Source organism: Diorhabda sublineata, chromosome 2, assembly GCF_026230105.1.
Source record: "Diorhabda sublineata isolate icDioSubl1.1 chromosome 2, icDioSubl1.1, whole genome shotgun sequence".
In the NCBI taxonomy this organism is placed as follows: Eukaryota; Metazoa; Arthropoda; class Insecta; order Coleoptera; family Chrysomelidae; genus Diorhabda; species Diorhabda sublineata.
Genome location: NC_079475.1, coordinates 5,573,172 through 5,597,274, shown reverse-complemented (window position 1 = coordinate 5,597,274; position 24,103 = coordinate 5,573,172). Strand labels below are relative to the sequence as shown.

Sequence of the window (24,103 nt, the reverse complement as noted above, 5' to 3'; positions counted from 1 at the left end):
TGTCTGACCTGTTAATGTAATAGACAAAGAACGCACGGAACAATCAGAACCCCTCAACTAGAAGTATTATCACCATAGTTCCTGGGTTGACGGAGACGCGAGAAGATGGCGTTTGATGGTTTTGAAATAAAAACGGCAACTCCTTCGTATTAATTTCTATACAAAAGAATTTGATACGATTTTTGTTGTACGTTTTACGGGGAAGGTACAACAGTTTTGTATATGTGTGTATTTACTAAATACGTTTAGTTTGCATATTTTTTTATCTCGGTTTCGAATTAAATCAAAGGTTAATAGAAAATAATGAGTTTGCTTTAATCATTTAATCATTTAATTTTTGAACTAACTACGCATTAGTTTTTTATAAAAAATGTATGGTAAATGATTGTTGTGTTAAATAATATGTATTCGTAATGTGTTTATAAAGTAATTAGATTATAGTCAATTGGACAAAAATATTTCACTGATTGTTGACTAAACGATAAATATAAATTATTGTTGTAAATTACTTGTCGGTTCAGCAAATATTTATAATAATAGCGAGTGTGATTTGAAATTTAACAAACAATCGTGATAAGTGATCATGATTTAGGGTTCGTATTATCACAGGATTTTTACAGGGTGAGTGTTTAGTGTGACAACCATCGATAATTCTTTTATTACAAAATTACCGATAAAAACCTACAGGGTGGGTCACATTCCAGTAAAAAAGTTGATAAACGTAAGCAATTAGGAAATTTGGGGTTTGTCTTATGACAGGATTAATAAAGGGCGAGTTTATAGGGTGAAAAGGTTTCATAATTCTTTTTTTATGGAAATTTTACAAAAAAAACTACAGGGCGGGTCAAATTCAAGTGAAAAAGTGAATAAACCTGAATAATAAGGAGATTTAGTCTTTGTATGGACACAGGATTTATACAGGGTGAGTTTTTAGTATGCTGACGATCGATCATTTTTTCATTACCGAAATTATTAATAAACACTTACCGGGTGACTAAAATTCCAGTAAAAAAGTTGATGAACGTGAGCAATTTAGAAATTTAGGGTTTGTACTATGACAGAATTCTTAAAGGGTGGAAATATTTATAAGGTTTAGGCTTCGTAATATCGGAGGATTTATACATGGTGAGTTTTAAGTATGGCGACGTTTGATAATTTCTTTAGTATATAAATTAATGAAAAAAACTACAAGGCAGGACACATTTAAGTGGAAAATGAATTAACGTGTTATTGATGAGATTTATGGTTCGTATTATCGCAGGATTTATACATGGTTTTAGTATGGAACCGGTCGATAATTCCATTATTATACAAATGATTTAAGAGAAACTAAGAGGAGGCTCAAATTTAAAATTAACAGTGAATATTTAGGGAATTTATACTTTCTACCTTGAGTTTCATAAAAACATAACGGTACTTTATTATGGAAATTATCCAAAAAATACATAGTGGCTCAAATTTAGGTGATATAGCAAACAAAGCGAAATATTTTTAATATATACTGTACTTGTACTATAACTGGATTTATATAAGGTGAATTTTAAGTATGAAAATAATTGATAGCTCCTTTTTTATGGAAATTATCCGAAAAAAAACTATAGGTGGGTCAAATTTAAGTAAAAAATTGAACAATCTTGAACATTTACAAGATTTAGGGATTGGACGTACTGTCACAGGATTTATACAGGATGAATTTGTAGTATGACAACTGTTGATAAAAACGATAAACTGGTAAGGTAAAATATCGGAGAAAGTGAATAAATTATATATTTTTATTTTAGCTAGAATTGAAAATATTCATTATCAAATATCTAATCCAAATATGCGAATCATTAAGAATTTTTTCTCTAAAGTGATCCCAATCGTATGTAAATTATTGGTTATGTTCGTTTAGATATAGCCGTTGTCATAACCTCAAATTTTGACATTGAATGATACACAACGTCATTGCGGACATAATAACGTCATTCTTATTATCTGTCAACGATTTATGAAAGTTCATGCGGAAAATATCGATAAAGATTTATATTTGCAAATAGTAACTTTATATGAAGTTAGAAATGTAAGTAAATTTTTTTATTGTTTCCATTTTTTCCGTTTTTCATAAACTCGGGATTTATTGCGAGGTAAACTATATTGATTTTTTTGTAAATATTCATTTTTAATATTTCATTTTATCAATTTATGCAAACAATACCAGTAAACGTTGAAATGACGACGTTTAAGTCATTAAATCATTTATATTTCCACTCACAGACATAAACTCTACCAAACCAGTCCAGATACATCCCTTAATACTGAAAATAACTTTAAACCCAATCGGGTTGTTAGTAATCTATACCCTTTCTACTGAAGAAAGATGAAGAATTACAATGTGTTACAGAAAATGTAGAGCCTAAATTGTTTACTCAGGTCGAGCTTAACGACTTAGTTAGAGATCTGGGCTTAACGAAAGAAAAAGCTGTTTAGTTAGCTCTAGGCTAAAAGAAAAGAACTTGTTGGCGGCCGGAACTAGCGTTCATGTGTATAGGAAGAGAGAATAGCAATTTTCAAAGTATTTTGAACAAGAGCGTGATATTTTCTGTACTGCTCAGACATTCTTGGTCTAATGAGCTTGGAATTGAGTACAAAAAAGAAGAAAAAAGGCTGTTTATTGATTCAAAAATAGTTTGAAGGCTGTTTTACTACACGTGTATGCTTCTGTATCTGTCGGTCATTCTATACATATAAAAGAGAGATACGAAAATTTGGAAATAGTGTTAAATAAAATAGGTTATTCTGCACATGGTTGGATGTTATGTGGTGATTTGAAAGTTAGTACATGCTCCTTGGTCAGTAAGGTGGTTTTACCAAGTTTCCATGTTTTCAGTATGAATGGAACAGTAGAGCTAGGAATCAAAATTGGTGCAAAAAAGAACATTGTACGCAAAAACCTTGTAGACCCAAAAAACGTGCTCCTACCACGACTAAATAATAAGTTAGGCCTCATGAAACAGTTTGTAAAGGCTTTGCCTAAAGACGGGCCTTGTTTCAAATATCTCTATCAGAAATTTCCACACATTTCAGAAGCTAAATTGAAAGAAGGCGTCTTTACCGGATCTGATATTAGAAAAATGATGTTTGACGTTAACTTCGAATCCACAATGACCTCAAATGAAAAAGAACCATGGGTATCCTTCAAGTAAGTTGTCACCAAGCTCTTGGGAAATGAAAAAGACCCAGAATATAAGTCTATTGTTGCCAATATGCTTTGATTAGCCTGAAAGTTCACTTTTTTAACATCCACCTCGATTACTTCCCGGACAATTTAGGAAATGTTAGTCAGGAGCAAGGTGAGCGTTTTCACCAGAATGTTAAAGTGATGGAAAAACGTTATTAGGGCCACTGGAACATCAACATGATGGGGGATTATTGTTGGTCACTTCATCGGGAAGTTCAACAAGCGAATCATCGCAAAAAAAGTTTCACAAGAAGTTTCAAAGAAAAAAGGGAATGGAAATATAGACAAATTCCAGTTGACAAGTAAACCCTGTATTTTTATGATGTAACATAGTGTTTCTTTGATTTCCCTATATACCGTAGGGGTATTAGATTATAATACAATACATATTGCTTGGAAACTATGGGTGATACAAAAAAACTAAGGCCAGATTTGGATTCAGCACATAAAAATCTAGACCAGCTAGCTAAATAAAAAAGTTTTCAAACAAAAGTTATTTGTTGGTTTGTGTTTTTGTCTTTCTCCAGTACATGCATTGATATATTTCTCTGTTGTGTTTTATTTTGTTACATTTCCTTCTTTCCTTCTCTCGATGATTGGTCAGAGTTAAGTATCCTCACTTGTTGGACCCTGTCTTTGTCATTCCAATTTGATGTAAATTGGTTATCTCTTGACTTCTCGATCTACAGAAAACACCGGGATACGAATTGTGTCTAGTAGTAGTTTAGTAACAACATTTCCTTTCTGTACATTCCTTTCGATTCTAATTTGTACTGATGATATTAGAAACGGTAGAAAATAAGTTGACAATGGGCTAAAAGAACGTTTTTCTTTTTCTTTTTTCAGACCGACAGTGAAGTGGCATGCGAAGAAGCTGCGCGCTTAACCGCCGAACAACAAGAAGATGATTACGAAGACGAATATTGTTATTACCACGATCTCCCTCCACCTCCGGATGGAGGATACGGTTGGGTTGTGGTGTTCGCTTCGTTTATGTGTAACATGGTCGTCGACGGAATCGCCTACACTTTCGGTATCTTCCTTTCCGACATAGTATTCTTCTACGGGGAAACCAAGGGAAGAACAGCTTGGGTGGGATCTCTGTTATCGGGAATGTATCTAAGCGCCGGTCCGTTGGTCAGTGCTCTAACCAATAAATTCGGTTGTAGGGCTGTTTGTATATCGGGTAGTATAATTTCTACGATTGCTTTCGTTTTATCTATATTCAGTCCTACGGTGAATTGGTTGATGTTGACTTACGGTTTCATCGGTGGTATCGGTTTCGGTTTGATATATTTACCTGCGGTGGTTTGCGTCGGTTATTACTTCGAAACTAAGAGGTCTCTAGCTACCGGGATAGCTGTTTGCGGATCTGGAGTCGGTACTTTTACTTTTGCACCTTTAGCTACTATGCTATTAGAGGAATACGGTTGGAAAGGAGCTAATTTGATATTAGCAGGACTAATACTCAATTGTATCCTATTCGGAGCTCTAATGAGACCTTTAGAATACCCCAAAGATAGTGGGGAGAAACCGTTGTTACAAAGAATGGCGGAAGAACGTAAATTAGCGATGGAGAGAGGTAGCATTGGAGGATCTTATTTCATGGTTCAACTTCCTGATGGTTCGATGGAGAAGAGGATGAAACAGCCGATTAATAGGGACCCAGGGGTGCATTCTAGTTTGGCGTTGGATCAATTAGCAGCCGGTAGTAATATGACGCCGATTCCGACGGTTCCTACTTTACCGACTATTGCCGAAGCTAAAGTAACCGAACATAGCGGTAGTTCCGGTACGCCTAGTCCGAGGGAAAGTACTAACGAAATTAAAGGGGTTAAAGTGAAATTGGAAAGTCCTACGGCGGAACCAGCGCAGATTACAAGGATTAGAAGGGATTCCGATAATAGTGATGTACAGAGGAATACGAAAATAATGCCTAGGAATGCTAGTCAGCCCGCTTTTAGTACTCACGTTCAAGGTATTCCGAAAAATGGTTCGGTGCCTACTTTCGATAGGATGAGAAAAACGTCCTTCGGGGAAAAATTCAAACCCACGTTAGTACCTATTAAATCTTCTTCCAGGAACGCGGTTAATAGCTCCAATGGTGATATGAGGAAGAAAAGGAACGATTCCACTGGTTCTTTTATCAGGAATAACGCCAGCGAGGTAAGTTTATCTTATTTAAATATACAGAGTTCATCAATGTTACGAAAAAGCCATGCAGAAAAATAACTAAATCTTTTTAACTAAAATATTTCTACCGGAAGTCGATTGTAACTTTGTTATTTTAAATGGAACACCCTGTATATTAAAACATTTTTGAAATTTAAGTAAAATTTTAGTATACTTTTGTCTAAAAACTTTTTTCGAAAAATGCATATTTTTTGAGTTATTAATTTTTTTGTAAAAAAATTGGCCGTTGCAGACCCTCATAAATTATTTTTTTACGAGGACACCCTTAAAGTTATGAAAATGGTTTCTGTTCGGCTGCTTTTAGCAAGGTCAGTCGTATTTGAATTTATGTTGAAAAATGTTTCATTTTATACAGGGTGTGTATAAGAAGTGTTCAAAGTTTAACTTCATAAATATCAAATTTCTTTATTTTTTTAAATAGAACCACATTTTTTTCTATTTTAATGCATTCAGGGGTAAAAAATAAGGCAAATTCATGTGTAATTTATAAACCGTTATCCAGATATTAAATTTTTCTGTAAATTTATAGAGATGCAGGTGTAGTCTAAATTTTATTTTGACCCGTTGATACAAGCAGTAAGAAATAAAAAAGTATTTTTCTTTTTCTTTCAAAGTCTGTAAAAAAATCAAATTGTATTTACTAATCCTATTCCAACTTTTAGTCGTTTCCGAGATATTTGAGGTTTTAAATTATTATTGTATTTTTAAACAAGTTTTAATTTTTTATGTATACTTTTAGTTCAAATTTAAACTTTGAACTATTTTTATATACACCCTGTATAAAATGAAAAATTCTTTAAAATAAATTCAAATACGTCTGACCTTGCTGAAAGCAACAGAACAGAAACCATTTTCAAACCTTTAAGAATATCCTCGTAAAAAAAAATAATTTATAATGGTCTGCAGCGGTCAAATTTTTTACAAAAAAATTAATAACTCAAAAATTGTGCATTTTTCTAAAAAAGTTTTTAGACAAAAAGTATAGTAAAATTTTACGTAGATTTCAAAAATGTAATAATATATAGGGTGTTCCACTTAAAATAACAAAGTTACAGTCGGCTATTTTTGAAAATATTTTAGTTAAAAAGACTTTTGCCATATACAGATAGTTTTAAATCGTCGTGGGACACCCTATGTAGTGTTGCATATTTTTTTTTATGAAAAGTACTGTATATTATACTGGGTTTTCCGGGATACAAAAAATTCGGGAGTGAGTACGTGAAAATGATGCTTTGACATGAAAAAAAAATTTCCCATACGGCCCGGCGCGACACTGTAAGTTTCGACGCGTTATACTGAATATGGAATAAGCTAGTTTTTACCCGAATTTCTTAAAATATTATCCGCCTATATCGATAGGAGAAGTCAAGCCAATTAATTCTCCACTATCGAAATCAAATACATTTTCATGGACCCCCGTCGAGTCTCCCGTGGACCCCTGATGGTCCATCAGGCTCAACTTGTAACACGCCATTCGAGTTGTTACGTTTTTCTTCAAACATTTTGAATTTTCATTTGTTAACGTATTATGGCATAGCAGTCACTCAAACTGAAGTAGTTTAGTCAACAAGTGCTTTTTGCTACTGCGGAGCTTCGCAGTAGCCTACAGCGCATGCCCGCTTTTTTCTCCCTGTACGGAGCGATCGGTGGTTGAAAAAAAACGGCCCTTGTATATCCCGCCCCATACGAATCTTCCATTGTTCGAAATAGTGCAGGAAGTCTTTTTCTGTCAGTTTGTTCAGGACGCGCGCCGCTTTTTATTTAACAGGTTCACAAGCTTAAATCTTGTTCTTTTTAACGCATATTTGACCTAAGGTGGGTATTTTGTATATAAAAACCAATAAATCTTTGACCCAAATGTTGTTGAAAAACATTATATGCTTTGAAAACCTCCCCGGCGTCAATAATCTGAAATTTTGCGAAAGAAATCAAATTAAAACACCCTGTATTATTATATATTGGAAGGTGTAATAGAAGAAGACTATGAAATTATATGGAAATAATTGGAGAAATACCAGAAAAATTTGGGCAATGTAAATAGGTTCTCAATCACCGGGTAGGGTGAAGAAATTAAAAACGATCCCGAAATGCGAGCACAAAATTTTAGGCCTACTTCATCTAGACCATTTTTTTCCCTAGGACATTTCAAAGTAATAAAAAAAATGAAATTTTTAAATTTTATTATTATTAAGTCTTTTCTGACTAGATAAGCAAAATCGATTTTGGAACGGAAGGGGCGTCATGAGTGGACATCCGCCATCTTATTCAAATATCCCGTTCAATATTAAATGAAAAAATAATAATAAAACGAGGTGATATTAAATTGTAAGGTTAGAATTGGCTCGTTTCTGAAAAAATAAAAATGCAAATAAAATATTTAGACCGTTTTCTGATAACGACGGAATTTTACTAAACGATAACTTTGTATGATTCATTTCCCATCAGCGAAATGGCTTTTTGCCAGTTTTGTTCGAGTTTGAAAACAATGAAAATTAATGAATAAATTATTCTAGGAAATTCGTTATTAACTGCACATGTCGGTTAATGTGAATACTAAAAAGGGGAATTTATCACCGATAGAGTGGGATCAGAACAAAGTCCACATTCATTTTCAATTTTACCTCAACTACTATCTGAACACCAGGAGCGGCTGGTTAACAATCCGTAACTTTTACAGGGACAACCTGTAGATTCTAGGAATAGCAAAAATGATGTTTTCAATCGATTTTTTATCAAAAATATACTCGTCGTTTAACTCGATAAAATTTATGGTTTTGGAGATATGTATATTTATACATCGTTGTACATACTAAGGGAATCGTTCGCCAAAAAGAGACTTTTTGTAGAAGCTGATTTCACACGAGACTGTTTTATTAATTTCCATAATTTTTGATAAGATGAAAACAGTGGACATTAATTTAATAGGTCCATATTGCTTTTTGTAATAACTTGAATGGTCAGCGATACTTCGATTATTTTTCCTAATAGGCGGATTAGTCGGGGAGGTCCATTTGTATGGCCACTACGTTCTCCTGAATTAAATACAATGGATTCATTATTTTGTAGCTATCTTAAACATCCACTGTGACGTTATAAAGCAGAATCTCGGAATGCTCTTCTGCAGACTCCAGAAGAGAATAGTTTTTTTTTCATTTGATAAGTTGTAGACTAACCAACAAAATTTTTCTACATTCCAATTTTCTCCATATTTTAGTATCCCGATGTTCGACAGTATGCAGTTCAATTAGAAATATTTCTGTTGTCTGTAGTCACGCACTTGTCATCGGATGGATCGGATTTTCCAAGTGTAATTAAAAACATTAAAGCTAAGGACACATTTTTAATACGTGTCAACACGATACGTTAGAATGCGACTTATCAGATAGGCCGGACACATATGTGTGTTATAAAACGTGTGTGTGTGCCAGGCGATATTTTCATGTTTTTAACTTGTTAAGTAGTATCCTCGACCTTCAGGTTTACACAATACACAATCCTCCGGAGCACCTACAAGAAGAGATAGATTGGTTGGATGAAGAAGAGGAAATGGTTGCGGTTACTGCAGTATTGCTTGTGCGACAATATGAATCCAGGGAGTACTGGGTTCATCAAATAAACCAACTGGGGCACGAATGTGGTGAATATTATGTTCTGTGGCCCAAAATTGGCAATGAGGAATTCGACGTGGCTTACAATTAACTAGAAAGTGAATTAAAGAAGCAAAATACAAACTTTAGAGAAACAATATCTCTAGAGCTACGACTTTTAATATATTTAAGGTAGAAAACAACAAAATACAATATTATATTTTCTTAAATACAACCGAGTATAAAATTATTATAAAACTAGACATAATATTTTGGGAAAAATAGATTAACATTTTATTAATTTGTAAAATTAATTAACGTATTGGAAAAGGAATTTCCTTGAGTATTTTCTGAAACATAAGTATTGGTTTGAGATTGTCGTTTTCGTTGGTCTCGGTAGTCCTTATTTCGAAATTTGTATAAAAACTCATACTTTCGTACCTCTTCTATAAATTGTACCTGAATTAACATGAAGATAATTATAGATATATTTCGGAAACCAATATAGTTAAGGAAACACTTTTCAGCCATGCTCAGAACAAAGTCGGCACGGGTGGTAAATATAACCTACAACACTTTGTAACACTTCTGACGAAAATCTGACCAACGTAGATATTAAAAAACGCGCGCTATGACGTGTTAAAGCGTGTTTTCGGTCTGTGACATCACAATATTATGCATAGATCTGTTTAAAATAACGTAATAGATATTTATATAACACGTGTTAATGCGTGTTAACACGGCACGTGCCAAAAATGTGTCCTTGGCTTAATTCAAATGGATCTGTGAGCACAAATTCGCATCGCACAATACCTGGAATATGCGCGCCCCCTTCTTTCTCTCCGTACGAAACTTGATGCTAGTCATGCGGAAGTATTGAAAAAAATCTGGAGTCATCAGCAATCAGGGAATAATGTGTGATATTCTCAATACTCCTGTCTTTTCTGATTGATTTTATGAACCCAAATTGAAGGCTTTCTGGCCAGCTTATGCTCTTTCTCTTCTTCTTCTGCCAGCAAGCAAGAAACTATTATGATTACTTAAATATCCATACTGTACATTTCATAAAAATCAAAATTTCTATGATGAAAGTCAAAAAACAAACGCACGAGATTTCTACATCGTCAGGATCCCACTCAAACTCACGACTGGCGAGATGCCTCACAACTTTCCATATGTTTTTTATTGATCGAAGTAGTGCTGGAAGTCTTCTTTGGTGAGGGCCTTTAGGAGCTTTGTCGTTTTTACCGCTTCCATCGACTCAAATCAGGTCTCTTTCAAAGCAGATCTTTCAAGGAAATCTGAGCAAATCCTTTGACGGAAGAGCTGTATAACGATATAAATATCTACATATCTCCTGAACCATAAATTCTATCGAGTTAAATAAAGATTAACCTTTTGTTAAAAAACCTTTTGTTGAAAAATTCATTTCTGCTATCATTAGATTGTACAGGTTGTCCCTGTAAAAGTTAGTAATAGTAGTGTAGAATCATTTATTCCGTCCAACTCACTATATGGATATACGTAATCATCCATAAAAATTTGATAATGTTCGAAGGTATAATAAGGAATATACTTAAATATAAATTATATTTCGCAGCTTTAAACGCCTATAACTCAGAAACGAGATATCGCATGAAAAATTTTTTTTTATATCACATCATTTTTACGTTATCTATTCACTCCTGAAAGTTCAATCTGAGGGATGTCTCCCGCTGCCAGAGATCTTCGTCTTTTATTTCATACGTTTCCAAGATTATTGCTCTAAAGTTCCGTAATATTAAATTTTTGGGAGAACTGGCTAAACCTTCAGGTGTCCATTCCCTTGGTATAGTTTCTCAAGTTATTCAACTTATTCTGTCAGAATAAGTTAATTTTTCCTAAACTATAACTAATACTAGTCAAAGGACGTAACAGCGTGATTATAGAGATTGTGAATGGCTACCACCCTTGTTGCCTCTGTTCCCCAAAAATCGTGTCGATATCCTCTTAAGAGGCGCCCCGCGAGAGTTTGGAAAAATTAAAGGGAAAAGCATCGCTTAAAAAATAGGACAAAACGGAAGGTACATACCAAATGTTTTTTCCTTGTTCATCACTTTCAAAATCTGACTGGATTCGATGCTAATACATTTCAACTTAATTTTTAATTTCTATAACTAACTAATAATTAAACTTTGCTTAATCCCTTGTCGATTGATTTTTTATTTTAATTTACATTTTTGTGGACTTGAGTGGGTACTTAAAGAGTAAAGTAAAATTCTAGAGGACCAATAATATTGATGATTTACTTTGGATGAACGTTTTTTTAGGTTAAGTTTGTAGTTCGACTGTGAAATGTACTTTTTACGTTTCAGGTCGACGTGGAAAGTTTAGCTTATACATCAAAATTATCAATAAATAGTAAAAGAGAACGACAAATGGTTAGGCCTATGTCTAGAAAGGACATCTTCTATTCCGGATCAGTGCTCAATTTACCAGAATACAAATCTCAAAAGTCTTTGACTAATTACAGGCAGAGCATTCTGAGCATACCTCAAATTAAAGGAGATGATGATGGCACACGTAGGTATTCAAATTTCTTTAAAACATTTTTTTGAAAAACTGAGAAGTGCATTAGTACTAACGTCATCGAATTTCCAAGACCATTATTAAAAGCAGCTAAACGAATATAGAATCATCCAAAGTCGTTTTGACGTTAGTCCTTTGGATGATTTGCCAATTTCCCGACTAATCAAAGCAAAAAATAGGAAATAAATTTAAAAATTTTCAAGTCGTTAACAATTTATTAAAGATAGTTTAGGCACAATCTTTTTGATATGAAGTAACTTTTATATAGAGGATGTTAATTTGAATACATCTTTCCCTTTATGTTTCATCTCTTATACACATCCATTTTGATACATACTGTATATGTATATAATGAACGTATATTCGAATTATTATTTGGGTTTTTGTTAAAGCGCTAATTAACTTTATTCCAAAATACCATGAATAATTATAGGCGAGTGTAATAATAATTAAAAAAATTATCATGTCATCGTTTACATCCTTTTTATTTTGATTATTTCGAATAAACGTTTTTAGTTTATGTTTACTTAGTTTTATCTTGTCCGGTGGTTATTTATTTGCTAATTTAAAATTTTATTAGCGACATTGAAATACTTTGGATTTGTTTACTATCTGAATTTTGGATCATTCTATCGGTAAAATTTTTCGCAATTATCACATGTTTTATAAAATTTCGTAAATATAAAAATAATCGTCATAATTGACCCACAATTAGGAAGCTTTTAACTAAAAAACGAAGTCATACTCAATAATAAACAATGACAACAATGGAAAATTAATTAATTACAAAATTTTGTTCTTGTCTGCTAAGTTGATCTGAAATCAAATTCTGGAGAACAACAATAAGAAGTTTGAAGCGACACTAAGTCGGGAGACATTGCAAACACGTCGATAATTTTGTACCAGGGTCAGACGGTGTCTTTCCCATACTCCTTTTTTTTTTTCTCATAAACTCCAAATTTTAAACGTCACTTTTGCCTTGTATGCGTTAATACAGTGTGTTCCGGGACTTGATGCAAAATTCTATAGTAGATGACATGAGAATAATGCCGTGACATAAAAAAATTCTCATACGGCCTCACGTTTCTGAGTATCTTTTTTATATTTCTTTTTATTTTCACGTCATCTACTCCCGCATTTTTTTTTATTTGCATTAAATCCCAGAACATCCTTTGTTCTGGTTTCTCTTTGTTCACGTTTTTCCGTTTTTATCGCTTCTTATGAGCATTTTTATTGCATTTTAGTTCTCATCTCTACGAATATTGACACTTTGAATGAGCGTTTGTTTGGCTTTTGCTTGTCGATTTTAATAGACGTATATTTTCACTATAATTATTCGTTTCTGTCCCTTTTTATGAACGTTTCTGTCTCTTTTATAGTGTTTTTTATCACATACATTTTCCTGTTTATAAGCGTATTTTCATCGCATTGACTGCTCGTTTCTAACGCATTGTGCGAGCGATTTTAACTTTTTCTAGTCTATCGCTTTCGTTGCGCGTTTATATCGCTTTCGATGCCCGTTTCTATCGCATTGTGAGAGCTCTGATATGGATTTTTATGATCGATTCTATCGCTTTCAATGCGCGTTTCTATCGCTTTCTATACGCATTTCTATCGCATTGTGAGAGCCCTTTTGTGGCTTTTAAAAGCGATTTTATCGCTTCGACTGCGCACTTATATCGCATTGTGAGAGCTCTTATATGGCTTTTTATGAGCGATTCTATTATTTTGAATGCGCGTTTGTTTTGTTTGTCATGTGCGTTTTTATAGTTTCTTATGGGTAATATTATCCCTTTCAAATGCTTTTTATTCACGTATATTTTTCTTTCTTATCTTTTGCTTTTATTGTACGCAACTTAGCTTTTCGTATGTTCGAGCTATTCGCGTTTATTTGTCGTAGTTTCTTTACGAATATTTTTTTGGACTTTTCTATTGCTTTTAATGCGCGTTTGTATCGCTGTTTGAGGGCGTTTTCATCGCTTTTCGAACGCGGTTATTATTCACGTATTGTCGCTTTGAATAAGCGTATATTTGGCCTTTTAATCGCTTTAAAACGCGCGATCTTATTGTTTTTTTTTCTGGGCGTTTTTATTGCTTTTGAAGCGCTTATTTTTTGCATTAATTCATAAATATTCTTGCTTTGAAAGCTCGTATAGTTTTGCTTTGGATGGATGACCTTTCTATTACTTTTATGCCTTTCTATCGCTTTTTCTGGACCAGTTCCTTCGCTTTTCAAGCGTTCATCTGTCAGAGTTTCTTCAAAAATATTGTTGATCTAAATAAGTGTTTGTTTGACTTTTCATGCGCCTTCTATCGCTTTAAATGCGCGTTTCTAGCGCTTTTTATGCTTTACAAGCGTTTGTCTGTCGCATTTGTTGTTGTTTCAGCAACTCATCTATTTTCGCTATATAATGTCGCTCCAATTGCGCGGCTTAATCGCTTTCAATGTTCGTTTTGTTCGTTTTCTGTTTTTTATTTGACTCGCTTTCAATTGTTATATAAGCACGTATTTGTCGCTTATACGCGTTTTTATCAATTTCAATGTGCGGTTTTCCCATCCCTACATCATTGAACGCGCGCGAAAATTTGTTACATTGAAATATTTCAAATAGTATTATATATTTTAAAATTTAATCTGTACATCTGGCGCATCACGCTGACGCGACCCTACTTCAGAAAAACTGATCCGAAAATGGTGGCCAAATAAAAAAAATAATTTACACGACTAGAATCTGTGTATTTTTATTTTATTTTCATATTTTAGCCGGAGACATCTGCCCCTGTTTGGTACTACCTGACAGTTTTAAATCTGCGCTTGCGCAGATGTTAGATACGAGCTTATTGAAGAATCCAGTTTTCGTACTCATAGGAATATCGAATTTATTCGGAATGGCCGGATTGTATATACCATTCGTATATCTAGTTGAATGTGCAAAATTAGATGTAAGTCATATATTGTGGATTTAATACACCTCGGCTCGAAGTGTACAATTTTTTTTTTCACTTTTAGGGCATAGACGCTTCGAAAGCTTCGTTTTTGTTGTCGATTATCGGCATAACGAACACTATCGGTCGTCTGGTGTGCGGTTACATCGCCGATTTCCCGCAAGTCAACGCGCTTTTCGTTAATAATTGTTGTCTGATTGTATCTACGGTATCTGTTGCTGTGGTACCGTTTTGTCACACTTACACCCTCTACGTCACTGTTTCCATATTTTTTGGGATCGCCATTTGTAAGTTTTTCCTCTTATTTAAAAATTTCACGCATATATAATTTTTTTTTCTTTCTAGCCGGTTACATTTCTCTAACGTCGATCATTTTGGTCGATCTTCTCGGATTGGAAAAATTAACCAACGCTTTCGGCCTTCTGATATTATTCCGAGGGGCTGCGGCCATAGTGGGATCACCACTAGCAGGTGCCTTATATGACGCAACTCAAACTTATGCCGTACCTTTTTATGTTGGAGGCGGACTTTTCGCTCTTTCCGCCATCACAAGCTTCATAGGTAAGTTATTAACATAAATCACCCTGCACATTTCTATCAGTGTTTAATTTGATCCAGTTCGCGCTTAGCACCCTGTACATTTCGATTTATTCGACCATAACTAACTTGAATCACCTTGTACTTTAACATACATTCATTTTAATGCAAATTACATGAATGACCCAACTGACGTGAATCACCCTGTACACGTCAGCTCAGGTTTATTCCAATCTTAACTAACTTGAATCAACCTGTACTTTCAAACTAATTCAATTGAATCCGAATAACATGAATGGCGCTATAATTTATTCTAACTTAAGTGAATCACCCTGTATACGTCATTTCATGTCTAATTTGATACAATTCGCGTGTATTACCGTGTACATTTTGGTTTATTCAACTCTTAACTAACCTGAATCAACCTGTACTTTGAGATTGATTAAATTTTATGCAAATTACATGAATGATCTTACAAATTATTACAACTGAAGTGAATCACCCTATACGCATCTTTTCATGACTAATTTGATCCAATTCGCGCGTATCACCCTGTACATTTTCGTTTATTCTACTCTTTACTAACGTGAATCACCCTTTACTTAGAGATAAATTAAATTTAATGCAAATTATATAAATGACCTTATAATTTATTAACTTATGTGAATCACCTTGTACACGTCAATTCATGTCTAATCTCATCTAGTTCGCGCGTATCACCCTGTACATTTCGATTTATGCGACTCTAACTCACGTGATGAATCACCTTGTACTTTTAGATTTATTCAATTTAGTTCAACTTGGACCACTCTGTATTTTTTTATTTATTCGATTTGATCCAAGTTGAATCATCCTGATATTTATTAAATTTATTCTAACTTGCCTGAAATAACCTTCTACATTTTTTATATAATTTAGTCCAAATTACATGTGATTTTCTAGTTATATTCAACTTGAATCATCCTGTATATTTAAAATAACGCATTAGATTCCAGCCCACGTCAATCGCCCTGTACTTTTCGCTTTATCAAATTTAAACCAGATCACTCGAATCCCCCTATACCTTTCAATGAATCATCCAATACATTTCGATCTATTCAATTTAACTTGAATCATCCTATAAATTTGAAATTACGTATTTCAATCATAACTAAGATGGATCGCACTGTAGTTTTTGACTTTCGAGTTACTTAACCTAATTCTTTCAACTCAAACGACCCTGTAATTTTATCTGATTTATTTGATTCATCATGTAGTATTCGTTTTCATTTCAATTTATGTAAATTGAATCACTCTGTACGTTTCAGTTGATCTTATTATATAGTTACGTTAAACACCCTAAATATTTTATTTTTTCCACTTAATTCAATTTTCGTGTTCACCTTGTAAATCTTAATTTTTGTAGTAAGTAAAACAGTAGATTTTTCTTCACTTTGTTTAGTGGCAACACCGCATTCTTTTCTTCTCTTCTTCTGTTTTTTTACTGTAGTTAAGGTTATTATAATAATTGAGTAAAGAAAAACAGAAGTGAAGAGGAAAAAATGCGGTTCTTCCACTAAACAAAGTGAAGAAAAATCTACTGTTTTACTTACTACAAAAATTAAGATTTACAAGGTGAACACGAAAATTGAATTAAGTGGAAAAAAATAAAATATTTAGGGTGTTTAACGTAACTAGGATTATGTTAAATAAGATCAACTGAAACGTCCAGAGTGATTCAATTTACATAAATTGAAATGAAAACGAATACTACAGGATGAATCAAATAAATCAGATTAAATTACAGGGTCGTTTGAGTTGAAAGAATTATGTTAAGTAACTCGAAAATCAAAAACTACAGTGCGATCCATCTTAGTTATGATTGAAATACGTAATTTCAAATTTACAGGATGATTCAAGTTAAATTGAATAGATCGAAATGTATTGGATAATTCATTGAAAGGTATAGGGTGATTCGAGTGATCTGGTTTAAATTTGATAAATCGCAAAGTACAGGTCGAATGACGTGGGCTGGAATCTAATGCGTAATTTTGAATAGACAGGATGATTCAAGTCAGTTGCATAAAGCGTATTGTATTCCAAATTGATATCAATTTGAATAATTTATTATTTTACTGTCAAAAATAAATTTTTATTTAAACGGTTTTCGAGTTATTTTTTGTCTGTAATTCGGAAAAAAATTTTAATCTTTGGCAATATTGATTAAACCGGATTCCAAATTGTCGAGATTCTCGTTCGTTGTCTTCGGATTTCTTCGTTCTCAAATCTTTTTTACACACAGATCCGTCTCGCCCTCTTGCTTACGTCTAAATTATGTTCAATATCGATAATTGAATAGTGTAATTTTTTTTTATTTTTATTATTATCGTTTCCGTTTGTAGCCCCCTGTTTGAAGGGATTCGTACCATCGGACGAACCTTCGCCGGGTGATGGAGACGCGCTTACGCCCATCGACGAAGACGAGGAAGAGGAAGAGGACGACGAGCCTATTACAATGGGAGGCGGCGGTGGCGGAGGACAAAAAAATATTCCGAAAATAACCGAAACCGCTTCGTCGTCGCCCGAAGAAAAAGAAATACAATTGAAGGAATCTGTTTTATAAATAAGTTGAAATTAGGTTACTTGATGGAATTTTTTCCCGGAAAAATGTTTATTAACGTTTTTTTAAACTGTGATAAGAGGAACTGTACGCGTCTAACATTTATTCCAAATAGTCGTTGGACGGCGGCAATTTTTTTTGTTTTATTTTAAAATGAAATGAAGAAATCGTAAATATGCGTCTATTTTGGGTGATGATGCGGTGAATAATAAATATTTTTCCAGGTTCTAACAAATATTGTGGATGCCATTTTTTTTTGTAAAAAAAATATTTATATAACCACTAGATGGAGTTGTAAAAATATCCAACCATCTGACGCTCAAAGTTAACATGCCGAGAAAAAAACTTTTTATGTACAAAGTGTTGAAAAAAAATATCCACCGGCTTCTTTGTGATCGTATTTTTCCATCGATCCTCGTATAACACCGATTTTGACTATTCTCACTTCTTTTAAGTGTAAACTTTCTTCTGCATTATTTTTTTGTCGATTATCACGAATTTTGAAAATTTCCCACTTCTTTTAACAGTATTTTTTATTTCCTTCTTGTATAATATCGATTTTGTTTTTTTCCAACTTTTCTCACATTATTTTTTTATTTCCCCTCGTATAATCCCCTTTTCTTACTGTCTTTCACAATATTTTTAGAATTTTCCTTGAATAATACTCATTTCGACTATTTCTTACTTCCTTCCACAGTATTTTTTAATTCCTCCTCGTATCAAAAGTTTTTTATTCTCTATTATTTCCTTCCACATTATTTTTTGATCTTTCCTCTTATAACACCGATTTTGAGCATTTCTAATTTCCTTCGACATTATTTTTGATTTTTCCAACTTAAAAAACTTCTTTTCACAGAATTTGTTGATTATTCCTCGTATAATGAATACTTCTACTTCCATTTCAACTATTTCACTTCTTCATTGTATGATCCTGAATTTTACATCTTCTAGCGTTCTTCCACTTCGTATAACGTCCGTTTATTTATTTTTTCTTATCAATGTTTTCTTTGTACCTCGCATAACACTGGTTTAGACTTTTTTTGATGTCTATCCACTTATTATTGAATGTTTTTATTCCTCCTGGTAAAATAGTAATTTTCATATCTTTAAACTTCTGATAATTCAATTCGTTTTTTTATCAACAAATTTTTCTAATGTACATCGTCATCTTCTTTTGACACATATTTATTTTCTTTTTCACCTCTGTATATATAAAAATATTTTCTACTTTCTCTAACACATAAATTACTCATTTTATTTTTTGAACAACTAGTTTTTTTTAATTCTCCCTCGTATAACATTGATTCTGTCTCCTTTTGACATTCGCCCACTTATACTGTCATAATATTTTTTAATTGCTCCTTGTAAAATAGCAATTTTTATTACTTTTATATCCATTCACTTATTTCTTTTCTTTTTATTCTCCCTCGTGTTAAACTGAATTTGTTTTGTATTTATGTTTATTCACTAATTTTGTCAAAATATTTATTGATAATTGCCAGTAAAATAATTAATTTGATTTCATGTAACGTCTATTAATTCATTAATTCCTTTTTACTGAGGAATTATTTTGAATTTAACTCTTATAATAATGATTTTGTCTTTTTTTGAAAAGCATTTACTAATTTTGTTTTCTTGTCGAAGTTTTTTTTTGATTTCTCTCTCTTTTTAAGTGTACCTCGTATAATATTAACTTTTTTAACGTTCATCCATTGATTGTGTCAAACAGTTTTGATTTGACGGTAATCTACTGATTTTCTTTTTTCATCAAAATATTTTTTGGTTTCTCTTGGTAAAATAGTGATTTTAACGACCGATTATTTGAGTCTACCTTGTATAACACTGTCTCTGTCTTATTTTTACGTTCATTCATTGATTTTGCCACAATACTTTTTTATTTCCTTTTAGTAAAATAGTGATTTGTATTTGTTCTAACCCTTTTTTATTCAATTAATTTTTTGTCTACTTATTGTTTCTAATTTACCTCGTATAACATGTATTTTGTCTTTTTTTAAAGTTCATCCACTGATTTTCGTTTTTGTCAAAAAATATTTTTGTTTCTCTTTGTAAACTAGTGATTTTCATTTATTACTACTTCCGCTCCCCTATTTTATCGACGCATTTCTTTGATTCTACCTCGTATAAAATTTGACGTCTATCCCTCTATTTTTTGATTCTCACCTTTTTTTTCTTTCTTGCACCTCCTCAATTCCTTTTTTCGAAACGTGTATTCTTCCACGTATAACATTGACCATTTCTAATTCCATTTCAAATTATTTTTCGATTCCTCCACGTATATTATCAATTCCCACAATTTTTACTCACTTATCCGCAATTATATTTATACGAGGGTTAATCTGAAGTTACTTAATACAATATTACATTCAAAATGATTTTTTTTCTCAATCAAATGTAGAAACTTGATTACGAGGGTTGTATGAAAAGCAATTGGGTATTTCGTTTAATCTCATGTTTTGGGTTATTGATTAATTAATAATAGAAGTGTCATGGCGTGTTAATTTTTCGCAATGGATTAGAATAAAATATACTGTACGTCTTTTTATTGACGGTCCAATTTTTTTTGTTGTCGCTTTATATTTTGTAATTGTTTATTAGGTACGTACGATGTAATTTCTTTTTTTTCTAGTGTGTGTGTGTGTGTGTGTATGTGTGTTGATAGAATTTTATGGACGATTTTCAATATCGTTACCAATTATTATTATTTTTAAATTAATGTACATTTTTTACAGGGCGTTCTATAGAAGAAATCCATATTAACGAGCAAGTATTATATTTAAATTTAGTTATTTAGGTTTCAATGTAGCTCTCGTTTTTCATAACTTTCTTTTTACCACCCTGTATACCAGATATTCGTGATACGAGTAATTCTACTCGTTTGATCCACTGAAATCTCGGGGTTTCTTTTATTTTTATCACTAATTGATAATCCTGAATCATTTTATAATGATTGAAAATAAATCATTGGAAAAATCTCAGGAAAGAAAATTTTTTTTTGTAATTTCACGTGATTTTCGTAAGTTCCATTCTGTAGTGATAATTTTTGAGTTTTCCAAACGGCATTTGTTTTCAAATCTTAGATATACAAAAAATGATTGATTCAATTTTAATTTCGTTTTTCTTACTTTTTGTATTACCCTATATTTAAAAAATCGATAGTAGGATTCAATTGAAGATTTTCACGCATTTGGTATACAAATTACCGAATTTTATCGAGTTTTACTTCTAGTCTTTTATTTAGTAATTTTCTCAAATCATTAAAAGTTGATTGAAAAGAAAAAATTTTGAAAAAACCCTTGAAAAATATGTTTTTCTTGTATGTTCACAAGATTTTCGCAGTTTTAAGATGTATGTCAAAAATCGACAAAAAGATTGTAATCCCATTTCCACGTAATTTAATATACAAAAATACCAAATGTTCTCCCGATTTTCCTCTATTTTTTCAATAATTATTTTTTTAACGTTTTATTATAATGTTTCACCCTGTATACTCATAATAGATAATAGGCTTCAATTCAACATCAACAAAATATCAAAAGTTTTTGCGTTTTTCTTCTATTTTTCAATTATCATTTTTTAATAATTTCAAAAATATGTAAAAAAGTCTTATTACCACGTATTACCACGCATCTCATATAGAAAAAATAGTTTTCTCACGTTTTTCTTTTATTTTTGTCGTTAAATAATTTTTCTTTCATAGTTTTAAAATGATTTTTGAAAAAATCGAGAAAAACAGCCTTTGTCTTATAAATTTACGTGATTTCATAAATTGAATTTTTCAATAAAAATATCTGGAGGATTTCCAAACAAAATCCATTTTAAAATATTTCAATATACAAAAAAAATTATTCAATATAAATCTTGTTTTTTTTTACCATATTTTATACCAAAAATACGATTTAATGGGTCAGTTTTATATTTAATATATTAAACAACCAATTTTTTTCTAATTTTGTCACTAGTAATTTTTTTAAAAAACCGTTTTAAGAATATTCGTATTTTTTGATGCACCAATAATTATATAATTTTATTGATCAAAAAAACTGACTGGTAAAAAATATTTCCCTTTATTATTGATTTAATAAATGATTTGTGATTAGTGATACTTAGTATTTTTGTGAATATTAGTCTGTAAATTTTACGTAGGCCATGTACATTAAAAAATAATAGTATTTATGAATGTATAAAAATATTTCTTCGACAATAACAATTTTTGTTTTATTTTCCTCACCTTCCTCAGAGTATTTATGCCTCCTTTTACTCATATATCATTACACAAAGTTTTTCATTGTTTTTGTTCCATTATTTTGAAAAAACAAGATGACAAATGATGAATAAAATATGTGGCATAAAGCTAAAGCTACGTTCACACTGACCAATTTGTTCGAGAATTATATTCTCAAACCAATGAATGATCATTCGATTTTAGAATCGATGATCTTTCAAAAATGATTAATAAATTTACGACTACCCGATCTCAAAAAAAATGAGTGTGAGTTGTCAGTGCATTCAAAAATGAAAAGTCAAATTAATTTGTCTTGATGAATTAACATAGTTCTTTTATTCAATTTACGTTTCAAGTGTTATTTACTGTATTTGGGCGCAGGACAAGTTTTGTGTTAAACATTTTGTGTAGTGTAGTCATATTTTATTATAACTTTTTATCCTGAAAGTGTCTCAATTTATATCGACAGAAGTCAATAAGGCACCAACTACTGTAGTTTTACTAAAGTAGTTGCTAAATAAAATAAAAGATTATTTATAGTGGCGTATGTCTTTTAGCCTTATACTAAAATACCGTTTTGTGCTACCAAAAATCAGCAACTGCTACAGTCTAAGTGCTGTACAGTTAACAAGTACGTGCAGCAACTGGGCAACAAAAGAAATTTGGAATGTGCAGTTGAAGAAAGATCAGCAACAGTCTTAAAAAAACATACGTTTTTCTCAAATATGATCTACGTATATGTAAATCGCCAACCTGCGGCTTGGATTTATGACATCATCTCCGAGATTTATCCTAGAATTCACACTCAAACTGTAAAATAGCTCCAGCCCGGTTCTTCTTTGAATATTTGACTGCAAATCTGGCGTTGCCAACCGTTCTGGGAGCATGGTGAACCAAAACTTGGATGTCATCTACAGGAGTTTTACAGCAAAATTCCTATAAATGGATCCAAAATATTATCAGAAAAATTTATTGCACACTTCTTCTTAATACTGGCATCAGCGACGACTTCTCAGATGCCTAGTCCACTAGAACCTGGATGTCATCTACAGGAGTTTTTCTGCAAATTTCTTATAAATGAATAAAAAATATCAACGAAGAAATGTATTGCAACCTTCTTCTTAGTACGGGTATCGGCGACCACTACCCGGTATCTAGTACAATAGAACTGGATGTCATCTACAGGCGTTTTTCTGGAAAATTTCGAAAAACGTTTCCAAAATCGTATCAAGGAAATTTATTAGACCGCCCTTCATACTGGTATCGACGACCAATACCCAGATATCTAGTGTATTGGAACTTGGATGTTATCTACAGTAGTTTTCCTGTAGAATTCCGGAAAACGTATCCAAATTCATATCAGGGTAATTTATTCGATCACCTCTAGATTTAATGGCATCGGAAAACTGCCTGCTATATAAAATAGACACACGATTGCCAGGAAATAGGAGAATGACAAGGAAAAAGACGCCGGAGAGATGGCAACGGCGCTAGACACTAACTAGTGAAACTGCCAAATGGACCCGAAGGTTAATTAAAAACATTTCGGACTTGATATAGTGTGAACATAAACTACTTCTTCACTCAGTTTTTAACCGGACAAGGGTCCTTTGGCACTTACAGAATAGGAAAGACGACGACAGACCTCTGCCACAACTGTAGAAAAACTGATAACCCAGAGCACTTGTATTTAGAATGCAGCAGATGGACCAAACAAAGAGAAGTTATCGCAAGCATAGGAGGAACACTCCCTTGAACTGACGAACTAATAAAAACAGTGGTCAGTAACAAGGAAAAATGGAACGTAATTTTCAATTATTTGTGTAGAGTTACGGAAAGGAAGGAAACATAGAAGAAAGGAAAGAAGGTAGAACTTGAATTTATAAGAAATACTTTACTCAGCTAAATACCTAAAGCTATGGGCAACGCCTTTTTCCGGGTATTAGCTGACCATAAACAAAGGTTGGGGTTTTAGTGGATGCCAGCCCCTGACAGTTCTGCACACCCTGCTGTCAGGAACAGGCTGGTAGGAGCTTTCCCAAATCTTCTTAGGGAAAAAATCACACATGTCCACAATTGATTCTCTTTAACTTTCTCCTACTAGGTGGTTGAACTATATTTTAGCCCGATCTACTTCCAATCTTACTACTTTATTATCATACTCCAGAGTTGTGCACACTGACATTTTACTCTTCAGAGGATATTTTGAA

The 24,103-nt window shown here is 32.5% G+C and overlaps 1 protein-coding gene across 4 annotated transcripts in view; it reads left to right on the top strand.

The window, feature by feature from the left end:
• Window positions 1-21,873, top strand: part of LOC130453038 (monocarboxylate transporter 3-like) — a 43,369-nt gene extending 21,496 nt beyond the window's left edge. For all 4 annotated transcript variants that reach the window (XM_056792624.1, XM_056792626.1, XM_056792625.1 and 1 more), the window contains 6 exons: window positions 4,067-5,386; window positions 11,355-11,562; window positions 14,333-14,511; window positions 14,579-14,801; window positions 14,860-15,075; window positions 17,433-21,873. In XM_056792624.1, coding sequence (XP_056648602.1) covers window positions 4,067-5,386; window positions 11,355-11,562; window positions 14,333-14,511; window positions 14,579-14,801; window positions 14,860-15,075; window positions 17,433-17,653 — 2,367 coding nt within the window. In that variant the 3' untranslated portion in view covers window positions 17,654-21,873. The remainder of the gene's footprint in view (window positions 1-4,066; window positions 5,387-11,354; window positions 11,563-14,332; window positions 14,512-14,578; window positions 14,802-14,859; window positions 15,076-17,432) is intronic.
• Window positions 21,874-24,103: the final 2,230 nt, after the last annotated feature.